Source organism: Dermacentor silvarum, chromosome 5 (genome assembly GCF_013339745.2).
Source record: "Dermacentor silvarum isolate Dsil-2018 chromosome 5, BIME_Dsil_1.4, whole genome shotgun sequence".
In the NCBI taxonomy this organism is placed as follows: Eukaryota; Metazoa; Arthropoda; class Arachnida; order Ixodida; family Ixodidae; genus Dermacentor; species Dermacentor silvarum.
The window spans coordinates 162539508-162561798 of NC_051158.1; the positions used below are offsets into that span (position 1 = coordinate 162539508).

The 22291-nt window shown below is 47.9% G+C and overlaps 2 protein-coding genes across 7 annotated transcripts in view; one reads left to right on the plus strand and one right to left on the minus strand.

Moving 5' to 3' along the window:
- Window positions 1-6432, minus strand: part of LOC119453838 (zinc finger protein ZFP2) — a 71586-nt gene extending 65154 nt beyond the window's left edge. For 3 of the 4 annotated variants that reach the window (XM_049666862.1, XM_037715884.2, XM_049666861.1), the window contains exon 1: window positions 5285-6432. In XM_049666862.1, coding sequence (XP_049522819.1) covers window positions 5285-5668 — 384 coding nt within the window. In that variant the 5' untranslated portion in view covers window positions 5669-6432. The remainder of the gene's footprint in view (window positions 1-5284) is intronic. The other variant, XM_049666863.1, reaches the window with a different exon arrangement.
- A 159-nt stretch (window positions 6433-6591) lies between these two features.
- The window catches only part of LOC119453839 (uncharacterized), a 49668-nt gene continuing 33968 nt past the window's right edge, over window positions 6592-22291 (plus strand). Inside the window, exons 1-4 of one of the 3 annotated variants that reach the window (XM_037715886.2) lie at window positions 6592-7271; window positions 10923-11138; window positions 14005-14167; window positions 14244-14369. In XM_037715886.2, coding sequence (XP_037571814.1) covers window positions 6935-7271; window positions 10923-11138; window positions 14005-14167; window positions 14244-14369 — 842 coding nt within the window. In that variant the 5' untranslated portion in view covers window positions 6592-6934. Of the gene's footprint in view, window positions 7272-7567; window positions 8112-8178; window positions 8775-10922; window positions 11139-14004; window positions 14168-14243; window positions 14370-22291 lie in introns of those variants that run through there. The other 2 variants (XM_049666864.1, XM_049666865.1) reach the window with 2 other exon arrangements.

The window sequence follows — 22291 nt, forward strand, 5'->3', positions numbered from 1 at the left end:
ACGTGGCCCAGGATAGTCAAGGTGCAAGCTGCAAAGCGACACTTTTTGATATTCAGCTGAAGACCAGCGTTCTTAAGACATGTCAAAACTTGGTGGAGACGTGAGAGGTGCGTCGAGAAGTCTGAAGAAAACACGACGATGTCATCAAGGTAGCATAGGCAAATGTTCCATTTGAGACCGCGAAGTATGTTATCCATCATGCGCTCGAAAGTTGCGGGTGCATTACAGAGCCCGAATGGCATGACGTTAAATTATAGCCCGTCAGGGGTGACAAACGCTGTCTTCGGTCGATCGCATTCGGCCGTGGGAACCTGCCAGTAGCCAGATCGTAGGTCCAATGACGAGAAGTACTCAGTGCCTTGTAAACAATCGAGTGCATCGTCAATTCGGGATAAAGGGTAGACGTCTTTCCGTGTGACTTTGTTTAGGTGGCGGTAATTGACACAGAAACGAATAGAACCATCTTTTTTTCGCACTAGCACAACTGGAGAAGACCACGGACTCTGGGATGGTTGAACGACGCCACGCTCAAGCATGTCATTCACTTGGTCGTTGATTATGCGACGCTCCGCCGCTGAAACGTGATAGGGGTGTTGTCTGAGAGGAGACTGGGACCCGGTGTCGATGTGGTGGGAAACACTGTTCGTACGACCCAAGGCATGTTCCGTACAGTCGAACGAAGAACGGAAAGTCTCTAGGAGAGACAGGAGTTGCTCGCGGTGCTCTAGGGAAAGGTTGTCAACGCATGAATCAAAAACTTCGGTAGCCAATCGGGAGCTTTTCGGAAATGGTGTCATGGCGTCGAGCGAAAGGCCAGAGGAGGAGCTAGGCACGTCCAAACACTCAGACATGTCAATAGGTTCGACACAGCCGAGGCACTCGTCGCGAAGCAGAGTCAGCGGGTATTGGAACGGGTTGTCCACTAGCATAATTGTTGTACCAGCGGCTACATTAAGAACGGCGAATGGAAGTGGTAGAGATTTGCGGCAAAGAAAAACAGATGAAGGCGTGAACAGTACTGAGGCGTCGGGCGCCGATGGACACAACAAAGCGACTGGTGTTGAAGTGCTTGGTGGCAGATCAGTATCGGCGGCGACAATAATATTTAAGGGGGCGGGAGAGGCGGCAGGCAGAGTGGTGTTAACGACAGACAGAGCAACTTCGGCACGGGCACAGTCAATGACGGCACGGTGGCGCGACAGAAAGTCCAATCCCAGGATGACATCATGGGAGCAGGAAGGCAGAACAAGGAACTCAATTGTGTAAACTACGTCCTGAATAACGATCCTAGCGGTGCATGCGGCTGAAGGTGCTATGGGCTCCGTGGTGGCAGTACGAAGTACAAGGCCAGAAAGTGATGTGGTGACCTTCCTAATCTTACGGCAAAGAGTCTCACGTATGACGGAAACTGCAGCACCTGTGTCGATGAGTGCAAATGTAGCGGCTCCTTCAACCTGTATTTCTATAATGTTTTGCGGCGATAGCGGAGGTCTTGGGCATTTCGACAGGCGTGCAGCTCTTGCCTCCGAAGCTGCAACATTTAGTTTCCCTCATTGGAAGGTGGGCGACGACGCATCGGCGATATCGAACGGCGACGCGGTGATGGTGAACGACGGGTGCTGAAGTTCTGACGACCGGTCCAGGAAGTTCGGCGATGGGTTCGAATCAGCATGCTGGTGGGCTGCAGGCACCTGTGGCTCAACGACGACGTCCTGACGCGGCAGGCGACAGCGACAAAAGCGCGCCACATGTCCCGCGATACCGCACGAGAAGCATATCGGCCGATTGTCCCGCGTGCGCCATGGATCTTGCGGCCGGAAGTACTGAGGGGGCATTTGAGGGACAGGGAGAAGCGCTGGGCGCGGTGGCAGCGCCGAGTAGGGGAGTGTTGTTGTTCTAGGATGCGACACGACCAGCGTACGTCAAAGGTGCAGCAATCTGTTGGACTGGTGGAAGGGCCTCTGCAATCTGCTTGCGGATGGCCTGCTGCACGGCCGAGGACAAAGGTTGGACAGGCTCCTGGGTGAGAGGGAGCAGCGAGACCTGGCGGGCCACCTCTTCACGAATGAAGGCTTTGATCTGAGGCAGCAGAGACCCGTTATCAGCCTGTCCATGAGCAGTCACCAAACTGGAAAGGAAACTCGAGGAAACTTGGAAACTTGAGGAACAGTTTGGCGGGCGAGCGCTCGTTGCCGGCGTAATTCGTCGAAGCTTTGGCAATATGTGACTACGGCTGCAACGGTGGTAGGATTCTTGGCCATGAGCATCTGAAAAGCGTCGTCATCAATGCCCTTGAGGATTTCTTTAATCTTATCTTCTTCAGTCATCGTTCAGCTCACGCGGTTGCAGAGATCTATGACGTCCTCGATGTAACTAGTGAAAGTCTCACCCGGCTGTTGCGCTCGGTGGCGAAGGCGCTGTTCGGCGCGAAGCTTTCGCACCTCAGGACGGCCAAATACCTCCGCAAATGCAGTCTTAAAGTCATTCCATGTCGCGATGGTTGCTTCATGGTTGCGGAACCAGAGGTGGGCGACACCCGCAAGATAAAAGATAACCTTGGTGAGCTTTGTCCGATCGTCCCATTTGTTGTGGTTGCTCACCCATTCGTACGACGAAAGCCAGTCGTCGACGTCGGTATCAGCGGTGCCACTGAACACAGCTGGGTCTCGTTCTCGAACGGCACCGCAGGTGACTGGCACAGTTGACGAAGTGGGTCGCTCACCGGCCTTGTCTGGCATAGTCGTGGGGGTAGCGGAGTGCAGAGTGCGGCTCCGGAGTTCCAGGGCGAGTCGTTAGGATACCCAGCGCTTCCACCAAATGATATGGGGTTTATTGGCGGGACCTAACGGAACTGGACCTAACGGGATTAAATCCCGTTAGGTCCAGCAAAAAGAGCACCCGAGCAGTTCCAGCCAAAACGCCAGCGCGAGGCAAAAACCAGCGACACCGATCCTTTTGTCTTTCTTTTCCTCACTTCAGAAGCCATGCGACCACAGCGACGCTTGTGCTAACTTCGTCATTACAACCCGTATTACATGTTTCAATGAAGTTTATTTGCCTGCAATGCATAATAAGGCGAAGAAAAGCAAGAAAAGATGACAAATTGATGCAATGCGAGCGCAGACCTTGTTGTCTGTCCTCCAACATTAGTGGCCTGCCGATACTTCACTGTTTCATCTAACTGTACATCCAAGCACAAGTCCTTATGATTGAATAAAACATGTGTGATATTAAAGTGATAACTTTTTTTTTTTTGATGTGCTGTGCTAATAGCAAATGAACGATTGTGACAGATGGAATGGTGCAAGCTAGGTGCGCCTTCCAGGTGTCCTGGCATTCTGAGAACGATACCAGTCTGAAGCCACCATATACTGGCATTCCCATGCATACAACTACAGTTTACTAGAATGGGGGAGAATCCGACGACACATTGACAACAATACACAGTTATATTGCATTATTTTCGTTGTTCTTTCTTCGCTTTCTTTACAACACATATCGGTGGGGAATAAAATCGCTGTTTCCACCATGCTGCGTACATTTCAGGAGAGTGAACAGTGCAGGCAGGATGCTTGTCACTTATGTTCAATGGTGCTGTCTGCATGACATATAGGCATTAATATTTTCTCTCAGAACTCAGAAGCATGAGTAAACCCGGGCGAAGGAATTACTGTTTTTCACCGAGTAGCATAACTAGACAGAGCAGAGTAAAACGCCTGTCGAAGCTCCATGCAGCTGCAGAAGGGTCTCCGACACGAAATGCGCCTGGCTTGTCCAGGTGGCGTGCGGGGACATTCACTCAGGTTATGGCGACAGTGGTGCCATCTACATCTCAACAGAAAATGCTTCAGCATGGAGCCCATGTTGTACCTACTCCCCCTATCTAATCACTCTAATACAACAGCACTGCAGTGCCAGTTTTCCCTCTAGGTAATGTTGTGAGAAATTTATTGGTCAAAGAGGTTCACTCAAGTTTGCCACATACCCAGTTGCACACTGTTGCCAGTTGCAAAGTTGAAATCGAATATGTTTGGTGTGTTCGATTCTCCTGCACCACTGTGAACCTGTTCACGGTGGTTCACGTGAAGTTCAAAAATTGTGCAGCTCGATTTTTGCGGTGCAGGCACAGCACGACACTCAAAGTGAATGCCAAGGGGCAGACACCATGCAGGCATTACGTTATGTCTGACTAATGCGCATGGAGTGCGTAAGATTTAGGGGTCCTGAACAGCAAGTATGATTGGCTTCTGGGGCATAAATACACACCACACTTGAGTAGACACATCAGATGTAAGCGGGGTTTTAACGGCGCTTGCGCCCGTGTGCTGCGTCGTCTGCTGCGCTGCTGCTTTGCACCCGTATGCCTGCACCACGATGTAAGATATATACTCTTTAGGTGAGGACACTCGCCAGACTCGATCGACCAGATAAAGTAGCAAAGGCACGCGCCGATCGGCCCGGTGACGGCAGCGGATACCTATCGGCAGTACGACGCAACTTCAACACAGAAAGCTTTTTATTGGTTTAATCTGCCGTTGTTATAGCAACCGGCGGTTCGCGGGAAATCCAAAATGATTGAGTGACGCACGAAAGTAGGTCACCGGGGAGAGGGCATGCGCGCGTTCCTTGTCGGCGCACGCTCTCGCCTGCGTTCTAACTGAAGTTGCGTCGTTCCGCCGATAGGTATCCGCTGCCGTCACCGCCCCGATAGACGCGTGCCCTTGCTACTTTATCTGGTCGATCGCGTCTAGCAAGCAAGCCGAGAAGTGTCCCCACCTAAACAGTATATATCTTACACCGTGGCCTGCACCAAAGTGGCACCGACGGTGGAGTGGGTGCTGCAAAATCATGAACCAGCCTTGCACCTTTTGAAATGAACGGCGTGGTTCAGTGGGTGCCATTGCTGTACTGCTCAAACGGATGGCACAGTGAAGCACCTCGTGAACTGGTACAGGTGGTGCTGGTTAATCGAACATACCTGTTAATTGAACAATGGAGCATACCCAGTGACACAAGTCGTTTCGATGGTTGATTTTGAACCCTGTTCTTTCAACACAGCAGCCCGATGCGCTACCCATTAGACTATGGAGAACCCAAGTTGGTAGGAAAATAGGTTAGAGACATAGAAAGACAAACAGTCAGTCAGACTCCGGAAAGTCGGTAGCCTAAGAATCGAATTGCACTAAAAACTTTTATTGCGCTAGAATAGAATTGTTCGTAAGAGAAAATTTCAGCCAATCGTGCTGCTGAATTAGGGAATGCGGCCGGCCAATGGCCAACTTACGAACGGGAAGCTCGGCAAATTCGGCCCCTTAGCCACCTGTGCAGCCGCAGCGCTGCTGTTGTTGGCCTCGGCGATGCGGCGGCGTTGCTCCGGGCTCGGGTAGAGCGTGGGCACCGCGCACGGGTTGAGGAGCAGCAGCTTGGTGCGGTGAGCGGAGCCCCTAGAGCGCCTGAGCCAGTTGGAGGTGAAGTGCAACGAGCAGACGAAGCCCGTGCGACTGTCGGGCTGCCAGTTGCCCTTGCCGGGGCAGCGGCGCACGAAGTCGAGCCAGGCACTGTACAGCTTCGAGTACTGCCGGTCGGGGAACGGGAGCAGCGCGGCGTTCGGAGCGCGCCGGAGGCCGCACACGGCGCAGCGCGGAGGTTCGGAGTCTTCCTTTGGCATGGTGCGACTGTCGTTGTATTGCCACTCGAGTCGTGAAAGGTTGTTTGAGCAAACTCGCGCACGACGACACGCCACCGGTAGCACAACCGGAAACCGGCACCAAATCACATATTTCAGAGAGAAGACACGCTTGGAGGACTGTTCGTTTAGTGCCTTGTCACAATCACAAGCACGATGTTATATAGACACGAGCGAGCTGGTAGCCTCTTTAGCATAGTTGTTGATCCGCGTGGTTGTGGCGCATATCTACAGTGGGGGAATGGCCATGAATCGGGTGGTTAGATTCGGTGTATAAAAACAAAGGAATTACTGATTTGAAAGCCTACTCTAGTATAAAACATCAAAATGATCTAAATGATGTCGCTGACCACAACCATGTGTTTGCCACAACCCGACCACAGAGCACCTACACGAAGCAACAAGAGTACAAGCGCTGACTGTAGTCTACTAGATATTCTAGTCAACGCTTCCTTTTTTGTCATAGAATAAAGAACCAACTTGCGTTGTTCTACAAGTACACCATACCATGAACGAACAAGTGATCTCGCTGACGCGTAGCTGTCAAAACCACAGGTCGAAACCAAACATACCTTGGAAACTAGAGCGACTCAAACCATGTGGCAAAACGCAAGAGCTACTGCGGCGGCTCGTTCCTAGCTTTTGGCCGTACTGCACAAATTATGATACATTGCGCATGTTCTTACGTTTCTAAGAGGTTTAAGCGAGCCATAAAGTTTCTTCGTTCTTGTAGGAAGCTCTATGACGAAAACCATGCTTTGAAAAGACTTTTTTTTTTTTTTCCACATCTTTACCGATCACAGCGACACCACAGCAGCCATCGTCTCTAATCTCGGATGGCCCGGCAGGCATGCTGCAGCCTACATCAACGTTACTGGCCTATGGGTGTTCTGTGACTCGCCTACTGAACATTGGTGTCTGTGATGGTGCTTGAAGTTACCACAACACCGTCGGCAGTGTTGTCACAGAACACCCATACATTGTCTGGTAAAGTAGTTGAGCATTGCATTTGCTTTCGTGCTAGTTTGTGCGTAGTAACAGCAGTGTAGCACAACCAAATCGCGTTGCCTTGACTCTATGCCTGCGAAGTGACCACGTCTTGTCACTCAGCTGATTCCAAGGACGCACATTCGCCGGACAGGGGGAGAAGCGCGACAGAGAGGTGTGTTCGCACCTTTCAGCGCTTCGGCGCGTGTGAGCGGAGCCGTGACATCTCGAAGGCGCGCATGTAAACATAGCAGCACCGACATGCTGGAGGAAGACGCGAAATTGCCGCGCTGCGCCGTGTGCGGCCTGCAAAACGCAGCGAACGCCGTGCTGCTCCGACTGCCCAGCCGGAAAAGGGAGGCGGAGCTGTACCGTGCCTGGGTCGACTTCGTGCGAGGGTGCCCCGGCAACGGCCACTGGGAGCCCGACAGACACACCGGCTTTGTGTGCACGCTGCACTTCACCTCCAACTGGCTCAGACGCTACAGGGGCCGGCTTCTGAGCATCAAGGCCGGCGCGGTGCCCACGCTGTATCCGAGGCAGGAGCAGCTGCGCCGCATCGCCGAGGCCAACAGTGTTGTCGCCGCAGCCACGCAGGGTTCGTTGAATAAGCATGCATCTCGATTTTAATGCGTTTAGCATTCTTAAGATACTTCACGCGCTTTGCGGTATCTGTCCGTCCGTCGTTCTGTCTAAACTAAGCTAAGCTCTTCTCACTGACCCACGACAACTTGGGACTGTGTGTGTGACACAACGTATGTACTACCACTCTCCTACTCCAGTGCTGGGTCATAGAATAAAGAGGCTGGGTGATATCATCAGAGTCCTATGTTTTTCTGCTCACGAAACTCCGCCATAGAATAAAGAACCTGACTCCGCCGTCACGCTATGGGAGAGGTTCATACGCTGCCCAAAGCTGCCGCGACGCGGCGCCATTGTGCCACAGAGGGCATCGTTCGCGTACCGAAACGCTTGCGTGGTGCGAGGCGAGCTGAGTGATCGGGTGCGTTCTGTGCTGCGCTATTTTTCGAGTGCTGGATTGTTTAGTTGAAGTGGAGGGGTGGGACAACGATGCCGAACACGTGTTGTGTGCCGGGGTGCCATTCCGGCTACAAGGGCACGACGGAAAAGGTGTCGTTGTTCTGTTTACCTATTGACAAGGAGCAGCGCGAGAAATGGAAGCGGGCCATACCGCGACTGGAAAGTGGCGGTTTTAACTTCGAATCGAAGTATACGCGTGTGTGCGCGAAACACTTCGACGCCTCGGACATCGTCACTGCTTACAATTTCAAGATCAACGGCGATGCCGTGTCCCTGGAGCGTGAGAAGCCGACGCTGAAGACTAACGCCGTTCCAAGGATTTTTGAAGGCCTTCCAGCGTGCCTCACGAAATCTCGATCCCGCTCATCGACAGTTCGACCCTCACGCAAACGACCACGTGAGTCGTCGGGTACGGTTGAAGAGCGCCGATCATCGCCGACATGGTTTCCAGGTCCAAAAAGTGAAAAGTAGCCAGTTGATTGTTGGTGCTTAAAAAGTAGCCAAAAATGGCGCCAGGCTGCCGCCATGGCCAATCACTTAAGAAAACATTGCTGTAGCCGATTATGAAGTCCTTTTGGAGCTGTTAGGTTTAGTGCCCTTCGACATATTTGAAACGCGACTTTGGGGCTCGATTTAAACCTGGTGGCTCCGTACTCATATCCGGGAATTGTTATCCCTGTGTAAATGATTAAGTAAACGCATGTAGTTGTCGCTGAACTCGAGCATCAGTGAATATGTCGTTTTTATAGTTCTCGCTCTTTAGTCATTCTTCAATGTAACCCTGTGCCATATTTCAACTTTGCAAGGGGATATCATACATTAGTTAGGATTTCGTATCACTTAAGAAAAGTGTTCTAGTAGTTTTCATAGCCATATTCTCACATGCGTTTGCTCAAATTCATCATTGAATTGTAATAAAGCTCCTGTTTCCACCTAATAATTTTCTGAGCAACCAACTATAAAAGGAGACGTCCTGTGAAATGAGCCAGAAGGTGTTCCTGTTGAATGAATTTCAATGGTTGCAAGGTGGAAGTTGCGTCCTCCCTTCCAAATACACATGGTGAGAATGGTCGTTGCACATCGTGTATGTCATAAGAGACGAAGTACAGCGAATTATACTATTTATTTGTAATATTTTGTCTTGTTTGTTTGTAGTTCTTAAAGAAAAATGTTGGTTGTAAAAGTAGCCAACCCAAAAATTTTCCCGCCACGAGCCTTCAAAAGTAGTCAATTTGGTGCAAAGTAGCCAAATCTGGCAACCCTGAATTATTCGCCGATGCGGTGTTCAGACTGGACTGATGCTGCATCAGTGAATGACGCATTTCTCTGCATTGCTTTGCAAGAAGTAGATGTAGAGCCTAGATGGTAGTGGCGCATACCCGACTTTGGAGGATTGACCCAGAGAAATCGGAAGCGCACGGAGCAGCTCAATTTCATTTTCTTTGTCATTAAGTATTCTACGGAAGCAGCCCTTTGCAATAACAATTTAATTCTTTTGATCTCCTGATAAGATATTGCCCACAGTTTAACAGAAAGTGAACAGCTGTGCTCGGCGAACAATCTGGCGCTATGCGCAGTGGAGAGTTGGCGCTTACTTACGGGTGAGCGGGGGTGCAACAGCCCATATGTTTTCATCTGGTGGCTGGTTGCGAATGTGGGGTGTTTAATTTCAGGCAAATATTAAAAAGCAGAGCCTACCGAAGTGTTGAGGTGAACAGCGATGATGAAGAAATCTGGACAGGGGCGAAATTCAAAACAACAATTTATTTAAATTGAGGTGCATTTTAAGGGATCCCACGTGGTAAAAATTAATTCTGAGTTCCCCACTACCGCATGCCTCATAACCGTATCACGGCTTTGGCTCTTAAAATCCCGGAATTTTTGGGGGTACTGAGACCGCTGCAAGCTCCATGTTATGAGCGGCTTTTTTTTTTTTTTTCGTCCCAGGCGCTCATTTTATGGCAGAAGACGCTCTCAGGCAGTTATTTAAGCATGTGGAATGTTAAAAATAGTTACGTGAAAGTAAAGCGACGGTTGTGGAAGTTGAGAAAGCTAGAATACCGAGGCTGCCCCACACACAACCACAACAGTAGCGGTGTTCGCATGCCCTCTCATGCACGATTGCGCCTCTAGCGGCGGACGCTAGCTCTATATGAAACTGAGGCGGCAGTTTCGTGACCATAAAAATACATGGAAGAACTCTGGTGATGTCGGACTTGCATCATATATATTCAGACAGTCTTGTTTGAATCCGTATTCAAACACACGCCACATTCGGATTTCGCAGCGACATTGCTAGATGGCGCAACGTGTAGAGCGGGAATAGTCTCTGTATAAGGGAGCCTATGCAGTAACTCTAAACGGGAAGCGTCGAAAAGGATCTCTGCTGCATGGACTTTTCTCATACATGACACATTTCAGTGGTGGCAATACAGTGCATCGCTACATTGCTTCTATGCTAATCTCATTAACGTCCACGTTCATCATGAGACGGGTTTAGCTGGAATGTTCTTTACATTCAGTGCACGTCTTGCATGGTTCTGTTCTTCGTTCTGATGAATTGACAGGGCATGTCCTTTCTGTATGCCCTTCTTGATTCTTTCTAGTAATGCGGACTTGTAAACACTGTGCAATCATGATATTAATAAAGAAGCTTTCTTTGTCTCTTCCCCAACTTTCTGGATTCTGGTTGATGTCTACCAAGATGGTTCACGAAGGGTCAGGGCTTGGTTCAGTGTAGTGGTTTATAATGCGTGGTTTATCAGTGCATCGATACAGATGTATAAGACAGCAGCAAAACTGGACCGTGTCATTTATAAATGCTGACAAGTATAGCTTGAGAAGTACATTGTGCAGAATGAGTTGAGTTTGATGTGTAGGTATGTACAAAAAAAAAAAAAAATTGGCCCATGGTGGTGTGCGATAGACTGCGTGTATGCAGTGTTGGAGTGACCCAATTTCCATTGAGTAATATGTTTTCCCGTGAAGTGTCTAACTTCGTTTTGTGGTGTATACTTGCAAATGTTTGTTAAACAGCAACAGCGTTCCTCAAGAACACCAATAAGAGCTTTGCTTAAGCCAATTCCCATAGTGCTTAGGATCCACGTAATTTGTTTCGGCATGTAATACCTGTGTTAGCCTGAGGCGACGGTTCTAAAACCACAGCTTTTCTGCTAGCCTATTCATTTTATTATTATTTTCATTCTAGATGAGCAGGAAGAAGCGGAGTCTTTGTGCCCAGGTGTCGCCTCCACACAATGCAACGTCAGAGTGGCTATCAAATCTACATCAACTCAGTGTCGTGTCAAAGTTGCGTCGAAGCTGTTGCAGTGCACTGTGGAGACAGTGTCTCAAGGCACGCAAGTCTCTGGACTGGGTGATCGGCGTGGTGCTGGACAGCAGAGGCATTCTACAAAGAGGAAAAGTGAGTTTTTCCCTCGGCTCTTCTTTTCTGGTAAAAAATATGTCAGACTTTCTTGTGTGGGTCTCTACCACGTTTATGTGTTGCTTGCCAAGCTGCTTGGTTAGTTGCGCAGTTTCTCACAAAGATCACTAAAGGGAAATCTGACACTGTATCATTCAGCTGCCACAGGAATGATGGATAGTTCTTCCATAGGTGCCAACTTTCCAGAATTTTCTGTGAAGGTTTACGAATTTGGGCTCGTTCTACGATTCTTCAAATGTTTGGTGAAATATACGTGGTTGAGGGCAAGTAAATTAAATATAAACACTAAGTAAACAAAGTGTATTGCACTTTGAACCCATAAATAAGCCAGTTTACAGCATAAGTGCTATTAATTCTGTGGGACATCCTCTTGAAGAACCGCTGGGGTGGTGTAGTGGTTATGGCATTGCACTGCTAAGCCTGAGGGTGCGGGATAAAATCCTGGCCCTGGTGGGCGGCATTTTGATGGGGGGTGAAATGCAAAATCGCCTGTGTACCGTGCGTTGGGTGCATGTTAAAGAACCCCCCCCTTCAGGTGGTCGAAAATTCCCCCGAGTCCCCCACTGCAGTGTGCCTCATAACATATCGTTGTTTTGGCAGGTAAAACCTCAGAATTTATTTTACAATCTATTGAGCGCTTTACTTTGCACAAGTTCCTTGGAGTTTCTACCTATGGAAGAACATCTCCTGAGCTTTTGGCCTAATTTGCACATTGCATTACTTATTACTGGTATGGCTAAAAAAGATTATATACAACAGTACATTCGCACCTTCATTATTGCCTTCTTCTATGGGCGACCACAACAAACTAACCTCAGCTATATGCATCTATTGTAAGAAAGAGCTTTGCGTCTGATTGAAGCAGTGTCGTTTCGCACACATACAGCGTTGCTTTTTAGAAAACATGAACAGCTGACAATAATATCGTGTATAAAACGTTAGCAATGGTTGTATACCATGAGCTGAAATTTAATCCAACAGAATTTTTTCACCAATTCCTCTGAAAGGGATCGCGGCCACAAATTTGTGGCGCAGCATTTACAAATAAGAGATTGGCTTTGTACTAACTACGGCACACAAAAAATTAGCGAATCAAATTCCACACTTCCAAAACAAACATCCCTCCGTAATCACATTAAATGATGAAAATACTTCTATTCATGTTTTTAAAAAGAAAATGCAAGCGCATTTATTAACAACCCAAAGCTAACTTGCCAGAAGGTTTGCTGCTCCTTCTGGGATACATGTGTGATGTTAGTCCTCACAATTTTTTGTTTTCTTTGCACTTCAAAGTTGTGTATGGCGTTATTTTCCTTTCCATTATGTTTTCATTTGTAAACAATTTGTAGATATTTCTTACACCTAGTTAGTTTACTTGTATCTAGTTGATATATATTTCTTTTTTTTTTTGAACTCTGCAAATTTTGTTTTGGTTAAATCAATGTTGAGATGGTAAGTAAGAAAAGGGGGGTTTGGGGACAGACACTACGTCAGGCTTTCTGAGCTTTAATGCCAGTTGCCTTAGCAACTATGTACTGGTTGTCTGATTAAAATGAAATGAATGTATGCCTAAATGAAACAGGTCAGGGGAAATAATTATTAAACCCCCTTTGTATAGTAGCAGACTGGTTATCACTTTAGTGCTAAGATTGGCATCAGTGTCGTAAGAGTGGTTGTTTTTGTGAGGGAAACAATATTAACTGGTCTGGCTAGAACTTCATGTTGTAAATTCTCCACTGTGACATGGGGGGGAAGCAAGCTTTATTGTCATCAGGAAGGAGCTATATAATTAGTGCATCAGCTTTGCATGCAACCAACCACCTTCATACTATTGCCCCTAACTGTGCAGATAAGCGTAGCACTCAACAGCTGCCAATACAAACCAAGCTCGGTCGATGTTGGTCGCATTAAGCTGAGGTTAGGACTAGCGCAGTAGCTGAGTCTGTATGCATCGACTGTAGGTCAAGCAGTTTGCATGAACGATTTCCAAGTTCATTGCAAAATAACAATTGTGAAAGCCAGATAGTGCAGTCCACTTTAAGTAGGAGGGCCGTATTTGCACCACTACCAAGCATGTTGCTTAATGGGGTGCTTCTCTGAGTTTTATACTATTACATTATAGAGGGGGTATAAAGTATTGATAAGTTAATGCACTGATGCACTCAAAGGAGCATTGTTTCCATTTTTGTTGTGAGAACAACCAGTGCTGAATATCAACGTGCTATTTGTACTGCAGAGTGTTCTGCTGAAGTATTAGGGATAGCATCGCCTCCTTCATGCGAAAAAAGTATGCTCTCCAAATGCCTGCTATGGCCACATAATGTTTTTCTAGCAGTATTTTAGTGAACAGGCAAGATATGCTTGACAAATAACACACATGTGCTACCAAAATCCGCAGGAGCAGCTTGCACGTCTTTAGTGCATCATTTGTGAAATTCTGCTAGTCTGCTACCCTGCAAGGCTTTTTTTTTCAGCCAGAAGCTCTAGTCCACAGCCTACAATTTTGTTTCTAAGGGCATTTTCGCATTGGGCGTATGGCCTCCGAGGTTGGGTGGCATGCAGTGCTGGATCTCTGAGGCCATGCTGGGCGTGTTCTGTCACTTGAGTGGGTGGCATTCACATCAGGAACAAAAACAGATGTTCAGAGTAGGCATGCCATGACAAGTGCTCACACACGAAATTGTGGACTATTGTGATGGTGGTGCAACTCTACGCACCTTGGAGAGTGGTGTTTGCTGCTTGCACTGTTACGGTTGCACAAATGTTGTACCGCATTGTTTGCTGCAAGTTTCACTTCCAGAATTGTTGTCTCTCGATAAAGAAGGCATTGCTGTTATTCTTCTAGCGAGCACGTTTATGGCGAAGGAGGGAGACGCAGCGGCAGTGCCAAAGCAGAAACAGAAGCGACGCTGGAAGATCAATCCCTTTCTCCAAGAGGATGCCAAATCAGGCTGCAGGGAAAACCCCCTGCCCTTGCTTGAGTCCCGGGATATTGCATATTACAGAGAGTAAGTTGGAGCGATGTATCTCTTCGGGAGGTAATAGTGTGAGAGAGACAGTATATGGCATTGCAACCTGTTTCAGTTACCTGCGGATGCCCCCGTCCACTTTTGAAAAGCTTGTGCGGCTTGTTGGACCATGTATCACCAAGCGGGACACAAACATGAGGAGGGCAAAACCTCCTGACCATCGGCTGGCCTTGACTCTCAGGTACATGCGTGATGGAGCAATGCGTGCGTCACCTTACTCCATGTTATTCGCAACTCAAATGAACTGCAGGGGGCGCTGTGAAAACTGGCCACGTCTGGCTACACTGTGCAACATGGCGGATACACGGAGATCCCCGCATTGCCGCAACCGCTGTGTTTGATGTACAGTACACTGTAGTTTGACGATTTTCGTGCAGTGTGATGCCGGTTTACGCTGTTTTGTGGAAGGAAAGAGAGCAGCTTACGCCGACCAAATCATTTTAGCTGATCTGAGAGAGGCACAGTGGGTAATGAGGCTGAAGTGGTCGCACGGTGTGTGCAAACATCTGGTGTGACATTTGCACACCATGTACAGGTATGGCTTGTGCTGCGTGACCTGACCATGACTGATTACTCCCTGCTGTCTACAAACATGTCCCTTATCACTGCTGTGTAAACTAATAAAATAAGAAAAATGTTTCTCTGTAAATTAATGTTAACTAAGCTACTGCATTATGAATCTATTTTCCATGTTATTCTATAATTGACATATCCTGCACTTTAAGTGGCCAAAACTGTGTTTGCCTCTGAACTGCCAATTTCCTTCAGACACTAACAAGAGATACAATTGCTTCAATAATTACACATTTTCAAATTAATGCCTACTAATTTGCAATAGTTACACGGGTAGCATGTCCAGGTCACAAGGAAGGCATACCGCTATGCCACCCCATAGTTGTTTTGCACGCTGGCGTGTCCATGTTGTGTTTACATCGAACGATTTACCGACTTTACCCAGGAGTACCTGAAACTCTGATGTACTGATTTTCGCTGATGTACCATACGCGGTAGTTCCACATTGTGCGCCGCATGTATCCGATATAAAAGCTTTAATAAAGGAAAGCTTGAGTACCGCGACGACATGTGCATCATAAACTGCATTACCACGCCAGCTATCGCATGAAACTGCATGTTGCAGCACGCATGTGCTGAACATTATCACGATGGCAGTAACAACCTGTGGGGTCTCACATGTGCTCTTGCGACAAAGGAACGACAATACAGTAGTGCAAACAATCAAAAGGGCATTTATTGCACCTTTCATACACTAATGCACATTAGCCGAATTACAACCAATAGAACATTCACACGGGCGCGCGACAAATCAAGGAAGTCCGACTCACTGCGACCCGATAGCGAGCGAATATGTTCGCCCCATGCTATGACACCATCGCCTAGTCGTTCACGTGTACGGTCACGCAAACGGTGGCGTGTTCGAACAATCTGTGTTCGTCCATACCGGTGTCCTGCTCTTAGCGTCGTGCGACGGTCGCGCAAAGTGTTCGTGCGTGTTGGCCACCGATCCCAATCCAAAGAGAGAGCGCCTTGGACCTTTTTCTCCCAAGTCACCCCGCCGTTCGGTGGCGTTAGCATCGCGACACTCGCGCCATCTCTTGCAACGCGCCGTAACCACTATGACCACCGCCAGCACTTAGCCACGCGGTGAAGCCGGACCACAGGAGACGCGTGAGAGTCGCGCATCCCCACAAACCTCAACGTAAACTTCCTGAAGTTCGCTGTAGCGCTTTACTGCAAACATAGTACAGTGTAGACCGCTTATAACTTAAGTCGCCGGAGTCGCGAATATCTGCACTATAAGCGGTACTGCATTATAACCAAAGCAACAATTTTCAAGGCCCGCTCATGTGCAAAACATGTGCACCGAGCCGCCACGCGTATGCAACAGTCGAGGAATGCGGCTAGAACGTTTGCATTCAATTTACAGTCGAATCTCGTTAATTCGAACCAAATCACGTGGCGGCGCCTCCGAATGGCACTGCTCCGACACCGCCATAGAGTAAAAGCTTAGGAGAGACCCCTGAATGTCGCGCGTGAACGAAACAAAAAAAGAAAGGAAGAAAAAAAAAACGCGGCGGAAATTTCACCCTCTCTCAAATGGCAAGGTCGCCGATTCTGCGTTGCGTCGGAACATGTGTGCACGTGCCGACGTCTCAGCCACGCTACCGTAGCCACGCGTAGAAAATGGCTGTGAAATCTTCTTTCTCCTTTATGCTTCCTCCACTTTCTAGTCATGTATTGACCTTGCACGCTGCGGCTACAGCGCAGATGGAAGCAGCGGCACTGTCCCAGGCCGGCCAACGAAACTGCCCACACCGGCAAACGCCCGCTTCCCGATAACGGCAGAAAACGAAACTTCGGGGAGCTGGCGCCGGGCCGGCTGAAGCGGTGGCGCCTGCACGGCGGCGGGCGTGCACGGCGACAGTCGAAAGTGAGGGAGCTATGTGGGAGGGCGAGGGGGGCCACCGAAGCAGCGGAGTTGCCTAGGCGAAATGCGCTTCCCTGCCGCCCTCCTCCCTCACATTCCACGGTCTCCGCGTGCGCCCTTCGCCGTGCCTTGCCGGCGCCGCCCGCTCCTTGAAGTTTCGTTTACTGCCGTTATCGTGAAGCGAGCATTGGCCGGCGTTGGCAGTTTCGTGGCCCTCGCTCGCTATGTGCGCCGTGATATTTCACTACTCGCACTCAAGATTCTGGTTTCAGCCTCACTGGCTGTTCGTTCGCACCACGTGTCCTTCTCCTCCACTTTGTCTCCCTTTCTTCCTCGAGCACTCCTTGGGGCGCCTGTTTGAGGGGAGCGTTCGCTGTCTCCGCTGACTTCCGTACTCCCAGGCAGCCGCACTGTAACCGGTATTTCGTTTCCCGCAACTGCACTATAAGCGATACGTCTATACATGGAGTACTATGGAAAAATTAACGGGAGTCTGAAAAGACCGCAGTACATCCGGTCCTGCACTATATGCGGTTACGCAGTGATGCTACCGCTGCGCCATTTGCGCCGAACTGCGCCGAAAGGCTAACTCGGCTACATCCTGCTATATTTCAGCAAAATATGAGAAATCTGCGCCCACTCTGCGCTGAAAGGGTTGCTCGGGCTTTCAAAAATGAAACTATGCCCTCAAGCGCTGTTTTACCGCACCATCTGAAGTGTCACTGCGTGGACCAGCGGCTGCATTAGTTCCGTGGTGAACTGAGTCAGGGGATCGTACTGCTGTTTCTTCCATGGGTTGCTGTCTATATTCAATACCTTCCACCCTGACGCATGCGGGTTGCTGAGGCAACGGGACAACCTAGTTCTTCAGGCAGCAGCAAGCGATCGCGCTGGCACCGAAACAGACCCCGCACTCCTTTATGACCAATGTAAAACGCTGACTGAAGTTTCGGACGCTGTGTATGGTGTCTCGGTCGATTTTTGCAACATAACGCGCGCACTGACGCGGACGCGGTGGCCGTGAACAATTTTTCGCAATCAGTTTGTCGCCCCCCCCCCCCCCCCCTTCCACAGACACACACACACTTTTCTTGGCATGGCAATTTCAGGGCGTAAGAATGGCATACGGCCAAGGTTTTGGTCAACTCGGCTACTTTCGCTGCTGGATGCTGAGGAAGCGCCACTTTTTTTGGACTGGCCGATTTTTCGGATGGGTTCGCGGCCCCTAGGGAGTCCGGAAAATTGGACAGGAAGAACTACGTAAGCTTTTCGTACCGCTGGTGGTAACTTTTTACAAAGGAGTGCTCCATCTTGGAGAATACATTTATAGGAGCAAAATCATGCTGAAGGTTGCCAAACGTTTCCTAATTCTGCATGTGGCCCATCCAAGTGCTTCCGGGATCTTCAAGCACATCTTAGGACAACCACAGCTTTGTCGCAGTCCACACTAAGGACAGCGATAAAGGGAGGGATGGGGTCATTTTTAGTGTTTGGATTGAATTTATGAACCAGGTGACCAAAGTGGTATATACTGTACAAGCAACAGGATCGTGTTTTCTTCACGCAAACAACAAACTGACCCTCGCCTGCGAAAAAAAATAGAGAACTTTCTCGAGCAAGATGTTGAGAACACAACTATTGCTGTTGTCACAGCTTATGATGCGATTCGCAATCCATGTGGCTTTTTGGCACCGCAAAACTGCAAAGTGTAGTATAATTCCACAGCCATGCGGAGTTCCGTAGATGGTGGCTCCATCGTACTAGAAGCACACCTGATCACAGTACGAAGGCTACAGACTGAGCGTCTGCTCCGCCGCTGCGACCTTCGTGTGAGTTTTCTAGGTGTTGCATGAATTGCTGGAGTCGCGAATACATAGCAGGCTACACTATAGAGACTACTCCTGCTGCTTGCATGTGGGACGAAAAGATGGTCATCACATTTGAATGGTGTAGGTATGCATCATGTGATCTGATGTAACATTAAATCTCATGCTTTTACGCTGCAAAATATGACACATGCCCTATATGGAAGATATTGCAGATCTGAACCTGTTTGCTGCAGAACGAGCAGAGTGACACATTCCTGGCACCAGTTACCACTGCGCACTTGCTTGCACTCACGACTAGTATTGATGTCGCATACTGGCAGCGTAAAGGTGCACAAATGTTGTCGCGCCTTGTTACAATGAAGTTGCATCAGACATGAAAATACCTTTGTTATATCTAATATGCATTGTAAGCATGCATGCAAATATCAGCAAAAAAAAAGTATTCAGTTGATACCTTTGCGAAAGTAACAAAAGCAGAGGGCCTTCACTGGGCCAGCGAAGGGCCTTCTGCAGATTTTGATGGCTGTCGACAGCTTGGCCGTACTGCACTTCGCTTTCTGCACCGCCATGAAAACGGAACAGCGCAGTCGGTGTGCAGTATAGTCACATTGGCGTATTGACTACAGCCCGACCAAGCCAAGTCGATAAACTTTTCAAACCTGGAAGGGACCGCATGTTAATTCATACTCCACTACTGCAGCCGTCAGTCTAGCCTCTGCATCTGATCCCATGCTTGATTGCCAATATGGTCTACGAGTACGAGCATATTAGCAGTTTTATGACTTACTTTCTCGATCGCTGTTGAAATATCTAAAAAAACAAACAGAAACAGCTAATTATTGACAGTCTGAAATGGCATGAAGTGAGTGAGTAAAAGATGCTAATTCTGTTTTTACAAGAGAGATTTTGGTGGAAGCCATGGTGCGCGTTAGAAAAGAAGGTTTGTGTTTCTAAAAAGGTGGTAATGTTCATCTAGAGGATGTGCTCAATGATATTTCAAGGAATGCCAGCGAAGGATATAGGGCAATAATTTAGAGGGGAATTTTTATAGAGGTAAATCTTTACTACGTGATTTGGGCACTAGAACTGCCTTCCCAGCTTGCCAGTCATGAGGGAGTGTGCTGTCATCAGTGGGTGGCTGGTAGATCTTGGAAAGAAGTAAAGATGAACGGCTGCTGGTGCTTTTTAAAGATTGAGTCACAACTGGGGCTTTGATTAGAGATTCTATTATTTTAGAAATACCACAAGGTGCAATGGTAATAGGATCTCTAGGTGAGGAATCATAGCCTGGCGTATAAGTGTCATGTCTGAGGATCAGATAAGGTTGCCACAGAAAAGATTGTTTGGTATACTTAGTGCATTCAACATCAGAAATATCAGTACCATAAGCATTGACGAAGGGAAGTGTGCTGCCATAGTTAAGGTTGATGACGTGCCACAACTTATGTGGGTTGTTGGTTAACATAGATGGAAATATGTGTTGCTCAAAGTTGACGTGTACTTGTTTCTTTCTCGGGTGACTGCTTTCCACTGGAGATGTCGCATTTTAGGGATGGTCAGGAACACAGTAGCAAAACTGTGAATTACAAAGCGAACGCTTTATTGGGCAAACTTGTGCCCATCAAAACAAGTAACACTCAAGCACAATGATAGTGGCGAGCAAAGTCGGCGATCGTCAGAAATCTGATCGGCAGATCAAGCGCATCGGCTTTTATACATCAGTCGTCGAAGGTTCCACAGTAATCGCTGGTGCCCGTGTGTATTCGAGAAAGTACTACACAATTCGCGTAGCGCACACTATCAGATTACACAAGGTTAGGTGACGACAGACAGCGGATCGAGCCATCGAAAACATTAGAGACACTTTTAATACATACAGGAGCATCCTGTGCTGAGCGATAACGTTTAACATTTGTTACCTGGTGAAAAGCGGTCACCTGAGAAAGAAACAAGTACACGTGTCAACATGTGTTGCTGGAAGTTAGCTTCAGTCATTTAGAGTGCAGATGCATAAGCACGATTTGCTGCAATAAGCACGAGGGCTAGTGCTTTGCAAGGCAGTAGAGACGCTTTTTCTTATTTGATAATCCTTTTATGTGGCTGTTGTATCACTGTGCACCAGAACTACATGAAATGTCGTGCGGTGGGATATACTCATATGTTAGTTCTTGAACGTTGTTCACAAAAAGGTTTTAATTAGTTTTGACGGTTTAGTTATTGAAGCCATCCATGAAAATCAAAATAATGGGCGAGCTCGATGTTAATTTTGTCAAAATTGTGTCTGCTTGGACAGTTTTATTGTCTTGCTGGTTGGAAAGCAAAGATCAAATGAAAGGGCGAAATGGTCACCTAATACAGGCATGTAAGAAAAGCCTGAAACAAGACCAGCACGAGTAGTTCCTAATAAATCAAGTGTATTTGTGGTGACATTAGTTATGAGAGTAGTACAACCTGTGAAAAGAGTAAAGAAGAGAGGTATGGGAATACAGTAAAACCTCGTCAATTCGATCCTCGTTGATTTGGAAAATCGAATAATTCTCTTGTCCCAGCAGGCATATGCATTACTTAATGCAATTAAACTGTCCTTAATTTGAACATGTTTGGCTGCACATCGGTTAATTTGGACGTCTCTTGGAGCTTGGCGAGTGCCGCAAATGTGCAACACAGAAGAGCAGAAACGGCGCTAGCGTCCAACCAAAACGAAGAGGTGTTTCCACATAGCCATTGTCATCAATGGAAATTGTGCGTGAATGACAGTAACGCTGAAATGCTTCGTCCCTATTTGTGCCTTTAAAGCCTTTATCCTTGTGCTTACTGCCATGCACAAGACTGCATTGGCCATGTGCCTTCATAACTGTGTAGTCGCCATACATGATCGTCTCGATAGCGGCCGTGGTTTTGTCTGCAGCGGTTGCGGCAAACATTAGCTTCGTTTTCACTCAGTGGGGCGCGTCAGCCGCATGCCTTCACAACTGTGTAGTTGACATCCATAATCGCATCGATAGTGACAGCGGTTTCGTCTGCAGTTGTCGCAGCAAACGATAGTTTTTTTTTCACTTTGTGTGTGTCGGCCACGTGCCTTCAGAACCACAAGGTTACCGTCCATGATCGTGTCAATAGCCGCCACGGTTTCATCTGCAGTGGTTGCGGCAAACATTAGTTGCGTTTTTATTCAGTGTAAAGCTGTCAAGCATGAAGAGCGCCAGCTACATTGCGATGGACAGACGATTTGTTGGTGACCAGCTCATTGGCAAAAAAAAAAAAAAATAGACGGGATGTGCGCGCGGTAGTAAAATGTCTCAGGTGAAGGTGCGTGCTGCGCCAGCTCTGCAAAGGAAGTCGCGACGCCTTCGCCGTTGCGAGAGCCGATCATGCATTCACGAGATGATAGGAATTGCAGCTTCCGCATTGCTATTGCGCAAAATAGAAATGGGATTTCATCATTTATTCAGTAAATAAAAAAAAGGTTTCATGTGGTAGCCATTTCTTTATTGTTTTCTTGATACCCTCGATAATTCAACATTCGGTTAATTCGAACATTTCTTTCGGTCCCGTGAAAACCGAATTGACAACCTTTTACTGTACATTACTTTGCCAGGGATCTGGGGCCAAAGCAGGTAGATCAGACAACCATAATACATTAGGAAACAAACACCTACCAAAAGAATTGGTGACAAGTGACACTGTGTTAGCATAGAACTGTGTAAATCATGTAATTCAGACGTAATGTTAGAGGGGTAATTGGTGGGGCAGTAACTATTACTAGTATTACGTTATGGTGCCCAAATACAGCATATGCCCGGACAGTTTCCAACTTAGTCTCTATGG